This window comes from Patiria miniata, unplaced genomic scaffold (genome assembly GCF_015706575.1).
Source record: "Patiria miniata isolate m_02_andy unplaced genomic scaffold, ASM1570657v1 HiC_scaffold_22, whole genome shotgun sequence".
NCBI classification, from domain to species: domain Eukaryota; kingdom Metazoa; phylum Echinodermata; class Asteroidea; order Valvatida; family Asterinidae; genus Patiria; species Patiria miniata.
Genome location: NW_024037061.1, coordinates 19,147,524 through 19,154,511, shown reverse-complemented (window position 1 = coordinate 19,154,511; position 6,988 = coordinate 19,147,524). Strand labels below are relative to the sequence as shown.

General features: G+C 43.7%; 2 protein-coding genes across 2 annotated transcripts; one reads left to right on the top strand and one right to left on the bottom strand.

Moving 5' to 3' along the window:
* The first annotated feature begins 2,106 nt into the window (after nt 1-2,106).
* LOC119730923 lies at nt 2,107-3,967 on the top strand. The gene is made up of 2 exons (XM_038203989.1): nt 2,107-3,057; nt 3,294-3,967. The coding sequence occupies exons 1-2, from the start codon at nt 2,658-2,660 to the stop codon at nt 3,767-3,769; spliced, it is 876 nt and encodes a 291-aa protein (XP_038059917.1). The 5' UTR covers nt 2,107-2,657; the 3' UTR covers nt 3,770-3,967.
* Nucleotides 3,968-4,855: 888 nt separating this feature from the next.
* On the bottom strand, nt 4,856-6,010 carry LOC119730148 (uncharacterized protein F54H12.2-like). The gene has a single exon (XM_038202920.1). It carries the CDS (start codon nt 6,008-6,010, stop codon nt 4,856-4,858), a length of 1,155 nt encoding a protein of 384 aa, XP_038058848.1.
* Between the last annotated feature and the right edge of the window lie 978 nt (nt 6,011-6,988).

Below are 6,988 nucleotides of genomic sequence, written 5' to 3'. Positions count from 1 at the left end.
TACGCTTATTAAACATGATTTGTGACCCCTTTCTGTTGAATTTGAACATTTTGAAGAAGAATCGTCGAATAGTTAAATAATAAAACATAGCAATGTACTGTATTAAGCGCGTAAAATACCAGGCGATTCTGGAATGCAGATTATAAAGCACGTAAAATACCAAGCGAATTCAAGTGAACTTTACTATAACAAAACAACATACATGTACTTGGTTTCCAGACAAAAACTCAAGAAATACATTTTGCAATGAATTGCAATTTCGTATATTGATAAAACGTGATATAAAATACAATTCTGTTGAAATTGACAACCAACTTGATTTCCAGACAATAACTCAAGATTTATCCCGTACCTTAAAATGACATTGAATCCACTTATTAAACATGATATACGACCCCTTACTGTTGAATTTCAAGAATAATCGTCAAATAGTTAAAATAATATTAACCAGTGACGCACCCAGGATTTGGTTTTAGGGCGGGGGGGGGGGGCTCAAAATATGTCTATTTACAAAATACAGTTTTGTTTGTTTTTGTTTTCAAAAATTTTGCCCAAATTTTTTGGCCGCATAAAAAAATGATGGTTTTTTTTAGGGGCGGCCTATTTTGACGTTAGTGGCGCCACTTACACCCCTATTAAACTACTCGAAAACAGACCACATTAATAATCTCCAAGGCCAAAATCGTGGGACTAAAGAGTTCTGAGTATTTTAAAAAGATTTTATAACAATTATTTCTTTTCAAAGAGCGGGCGCGCTATGCAAATACTGCTCACCACGCTCCGATGTCTGGCCATTCGAGATGTAAACACAGTTATTGTGCAAAAAGGGAACTCAAGATGAACACATTGTATTGCATTGAAATTTCATGTAATGTTTTGCAATGGTATTTGACACGAAAATCTAGAAAATTGACACGAACCTCCGAAGGTGGAATGTAATATAATTAAAGGAAATTGCAGTATGAAGGACACTTCGTATTTTATCCTCATGCAAGAATTTCGAACAAAAGAGGGCGCGCTACACAAACACTGCTCACCGCGTTCCGACAAAATATTTTGGTTTACAAATTTGTTAGGGCCGGCCTATTTTGACGCCAGCCAATCGTGGGACTAACAACAAAAATGACAACCTCTTGGGGGGGGGGGGCTCAAAAGGAAATTGCAGTATGAAGGACACTCTGTATTTTCTCGTCATGTCAACACAGTTATTGTGAAATTGGGAACTCGAGATAAAAACATTCTATTGCAATGACATTTCCTGTATTATTTTGTCATGGTATTTGACACGAAACTCTAGAAACTTGACGGAAACCGCCGAAGAATAATTTGATACAATTTAAGGGAATTGCAGTACGAAGAACACTCCGTATGTTATGGTCATGCAACAATTTCTTACAAAAGAGGGTGCTGCACAAACACTGCTCACCGCACTCCGACGTCTTAAGTTGCCACCGACGTCTTACTGTAAAAGCAAGTAAATATATACTAAATAAATTTTACTGCAGGAATACGGAACGCTTTTTTTGCTGGCAGCAAAATTTCCGGAAAAGTTTTTTCGTTTCGTAAAATAAACAGACCATTGACATGAGTTTGGACATGTGTACACGGTACACTTGGATTACTATAATGTGTATGTGTTTGGGCCGATGTGGTTGATTGTAATCATGCTAATAAGCATAATTAATATCTGCAATTAGTAGTATATACTGAGCATCTCGACCCCCAATGAGGTGGCATCGAGGTGAGGCGTGAGGCGGGATGGTGAGGCGGGTGAGGCGGGGTGAGGCGGGTGAGGCGGGATGGTGAGGCGGGTGAGGCGGGATGGTGAGGCAGGTGAGGCGGGATGAGGTGGGTGAGGCGGGATGGTGAGGCGGGTGAGGCGGGTGAGGCGGGATGAGGTGGTAGTGAGGTGGAGGTGGTAGTGAGGTGGTAGTAAGGTGGAATTTTTTGTTAAATTTTTTTTTTTTTTTTTTTTAATTTTTTTTATTTTTTTGAATTTATTTTTTGTTTTATTTTATTTCATTAAGTAATTTTTTTAAATTCTTTTTTTTAGATTTTTAGAATTTTAATTTTAATTATTTTTTATTTTATTTTTTTTATATTTTTTTATTAACGGAGCCACGTTAGTGGCGACATTGGCCTTACGCTAGTAACCCGAACGGAGTGGGACTGTAGCGTAAGTCTCGAGACTTGTCTCGAGGCTAGCGTGTGAGCGATGAAGTCGCGAGCACGGCTCTAGTGCTCTGGGCTCCCCCTTCCCTACGGAGCCACGGTAGTGGCGACAGTGGGCTCACGCCAGTGACCCCGAACGGAGTGGTCAGAGGCGCAAGCCTCGATCCTAGACCTGCTCCAACAAGTCCGGAGTTACACGGTGTTTGGTGACGTCACGGTTGTGACGTCACGGACAGGTCATGACAAGAGCACTGCGAACAATGGGACGCAGAGCGCGATGAGTGAGAGACCTTTGGACGAGTTGGAACACGAAACGTTTGTTGCTTTTTGATTGGTGGAGTGGTAAACAGTCATGACGTGTTGTGGATACGGGTTCATCGGGTGTATAAAAGTCGGACACTGCTGTGTTTGGAAATCATTCACCTACCAACAACCGAAAACATCAAAATTCTGCTCAATATCACCATCATCGCACTAAACCAATCATGGCTGCAGCATCAGGCAACAACGCACCTCCGTCTTCCCCAACTAGTGAGTCGGTGAAAGGACCGTTTGACTGCGTGAAGAAGTTAACCCATGCCCAAGTCAAGAGAGGATGGCGCGAAGGTTTCAGCACCACCGAAAATAGATCCTACTATTACAATATATTCACAAGAGAGAGTGTGTGGTCCATACCTACCATCCTACTGCAACAGGAAGAAAGCGAGGTGGACTCCGGGCCGGCAGAGGACTTGCTGGCGGCTGCCATGACAGAGCTGACGGGTAACCCACCCACGGACCTCTCCAAGCCCCCTTTCATCAAGGGAAAGCCGACCAAGAGAAAGTTCAGCCCCGATCCCGACCAGCAGGAGAACGAGAAGAACGCCGTCAGATTCGAAATTGGAGGTGAGCGTTATGCCTGTGTCAAACGTTTCAAGAACCGTGTCTACGTTAATATCAGAGAGTACTACTTCAACGAGGACAAGACTAAACTACTTGCGGGGAAAAAAGGACTGAACCTGACATCCGCCGAATGGTACAAGTTGATCGATCAAAGAAAACTCATTGCTGAAGCCATAGACATGATCTAGATCTTCAGTGTCACTCGCTTATTTTCTATTCATTTTGAAATCATCTCGCAGGCTCATCAAATCAGGACATCATCGACCGACGGGTAAGGGTGAGAACACTCACCAAACGCATCCTGACCAAACTCATCACGGACGAGATACTCCAGCTAGTGTATCATACGCAAAAACGACTGGGCTGCGAGGGGTGTAAAAAGGACTGGCCGAGTCTTTTTGAGCACGCTTGCACATTTTTTGGTAGGAATCCTCCAAATCACATCGACGACTATATACCTTTGTACTTTGAGGAGGTGCTGGCTTCGCTGGACAAGAAACGAGTACGACCAATATTTCTAGCGGTCGCTAGCCTACTGGGAGCTGGTTTATTCATCGGAGAAGGAATGAACTTGGACACCGAATTGAGTGATTTGATCGAAGACATTTTAAATGATTGGAAGGATGATTTAGAAGAAATCGGTTACTCCTTCTACTCGTCTTTGTTCGACAATACTACCGAACTCATTCAGAACACAGTAGATATCATAGAGTAAATGACCCGACAATGTTTGCTTACCTTTTAATTATTATTATTATTATTATTTTTTTTAAATTGTTTCCCTTTTTTTTATATTTTTTTATATTTTTTTATTTACGTGTTAAGTTTATGGTGGAGGGTTAATAAAAAGATTGCTTGAATAAAACAATTCTGATATGTTGTAGTCACAAAAGAAGAACCTGCCTCTTGTGTGTGTTTGTATATGTCTCGCGTGTTTTATTTTTTTGAAAATATATGTATATAGATATTAGTTTTAATACTACGTTGGGTGATAGGGGTAAGAGGAAACATACACAAAAATAAAAGTCGACACGGGGTGCCTAAAACCAACCGGAACTCACCAGAACATTCCTTAAGTGGTCAACGGGCAATATACAGTTTATAAGTATTTTATTTCACAACAGATCAATGCTAACTACAAGGTACATGTAACAACAAGTTAAAAATAAATAAATCAACAAACAGTTAAAAAAAAACAGCTACAACTACTGGATAATAATAATAGTAATACCAACAATAATAATAATGAACATTAGTAGAAGTCTAGTTCTCTAACAAAGCTCTGGCTATTTGCCTTACAAGAAACTGTTCGTCATACACCGATGTATTTACGCGAGGAAAATGTTTTCGTATAAAATCGTTAACGAGTATGTCATTGTCTCGTTTATCTGAAGAAAACAGGAGCGTGATTTTGTACATGGTGATTCCCCGACAACGCTGTAACAGGAAAAAGATGGAGTACTGTCCACACACGGCTGACAGTGGTCCCTGCAGGGGTTGGTGGTTGTAGCGGGTACACGTCACATTTTTCTTGAGGAATTTCTTGACCCGGGGTATATTCATCGGTTGTCCGTAGGAATCGAAATACTCTCCCTCCCCATCCCGCGTGATGTAAATGGCCACCCAGTGCTGACCGGGTTTCGTGGATGGGTCCGTATTAAAAATGAGGGCGTTCGGTCGGGGCACGTAGTGCTTAGGCAGCTGATCGCAGACAAAAACGCCTCTGAAGTAATGCTTGGTAAAACGATCATTTTTCAAAATGCTGCTGATTTGATAACTGTCCATGTTGACGACGTGTAATTTAACTGCTGTAGTCAAAGATGACGTTGCGAGCCTGGTCAATTTCTATGATGTTGTTGAACTCGGCGTAGATGATGACGTTGATGGTTGCATCCAGTGGATTGGCAAAGTGGACGTCCAGTCTCAGGTTGCCACGCCTCACGAGATTGAAGTGTCCTCCCACAGATAGGTCGGGGCTCAGATCAAACGCAAACAGTGTGTACCCCGCGGGATAGTCGTCACGAGTGATGGCGACGCCTTCGTCTTGGTACATTTTATCCGTACCGGAGAAGAGGGTCTGGTAGGCTCTGATGTAATTTTTACCCGGTTCTTTAAATTTCGGTTTCAGAGGTGAATAGGGAATTTGTTCCCCGTCCAAGTGAACTGTCAAAAAGTTGATATTCATGTGTTGGAAATTAAAGGGGTTTTTCCCATACCGTCCGTTAAATGCTTCGTTGGTCACACATCCAACTACGATACGGTTTGGAAGTTGACCCAGAAACACGTGGTCCTGCGTGAGGGTTAGATTACCGCGGGGCACAGACACCATTTTGCACAGATTGCGTTTGATGGGGTATTTGGCGGTGCCTTTCTCCAGAGCTTTCATGTGTCCCAGCATAACGCCCGAACTGACTTTGACTTTCCTGACAAAAACGGACGCGTTTAGGATGACCACTTTGTAGGTGGGGTTTCCCCCAGCGGCCATGAGGCAGAACGCGTTGCTGCTGCGAATCAGTTTCAATTTCAAGTCCACGCCATTCAGCATGTGTTTGTCTTGAAAGAAAATGTCGCTGTGAATCGGGCCGATCATGTCCACCTCGCTGCTTCCCTTTGTAAACTGGTATCTCTTCTTCAGCCCATGGTTGACCGCATCGTCTGCCGCTGTAGGGTTTGCGCTGTCCATTTTGCCGGCGGTGTCTTTATAGAACAAAGCGGCAGTCAGCTGAGAGATTTGAGCATCGCTGCCGTAGCTGAGCAGTGTTTCGATTATGGCGCGATAGGGGTAGGTAGGTGTGGAGGGGGAGATCAGACGTTCGTTCAGACTCACATCAATCTGGCTGAATAGGGACTGTAGAAGTAAGTTGACGGGACCCACGTGGTCGGCGTCTGTCAAGTTGGAGCCGTCCGCTTTGGTGATTTTCGCTCTGACGTACAACTGGGTTTGGTTGAGATCCATGTATTCTTCTCCGGATCCCGGTACGAAAAATTCTATCGGTCCTCCATCAGAAATGGTAGAAATCGGGTGATATTCCTGCCACTGACCACGTTCTATGCTCGTTTGTGTTGGTGGTAAAGAAAAAATATCAAGTTCAGATTTAGTGCATTCGCACGAGTTATTGTGTAACAACGACATAATGACTGACTGTGGGTTAGCTTGCAAAACGCTTAATCAAATATGTCTTGTGATCTTTTCACTCTCCTGCTAGAAGAGGAAGTGGCGCGTCTGCCGTTTGCTTTCCTTTTTATACCACGTCGTTTACCTCGTGAGAGTCGGGCATCCACGCCTCGAAGAGCCGAGTGGGCCAGATTACGTCCAGCGTGTCGAAGTCGGTTTTTGGCAGATGATTTGATACTTTTTCCCTCCATCGCATCCTGCGCGATTCCTACACCGGTACGAAGCGCTTCGCGACCCAACGTTTTAGCGCCTTGTTTGATCAGAGGCATGGCCGACCGGAAAAGTCCGCTTAAAATCCCTCCAAGTCCATACCCTCTCTGACTTCTCGGACCAGTGAACACGGGGAGACCGCGCCCCACCTGGCCGACATAATAATCTGCGTAGTGTTTACTATTGGGTAGGTAATGACTCTTCATGATGATTAGTAGAAGTAGGACGAGCGCTTCTTTCGAAAGTGAAGTTTCACGATGACTCTCCCGGTAACAAATGGAATAAGTTCACCCGTCCCGTCCCTTATATCGATTTCGATCATGTCCAAAAACTTGTGCTTCAGGGGCATGTAATGAGGACTGTCGTAGATTTTTGTAACGGTTTCTCCATACTTCCCGTCCACATTCACGATGCGTAATAAGGGGGCCCGCGTGTCTCCTACGGTGTGGTACTCCACAATATTAGAGTAGATAAATAACGCATAGAATGGCTGCAGGTCCACCACCCTCGTACTCTTTTTGATACCCGACACAGTTGCACCATCGTCAA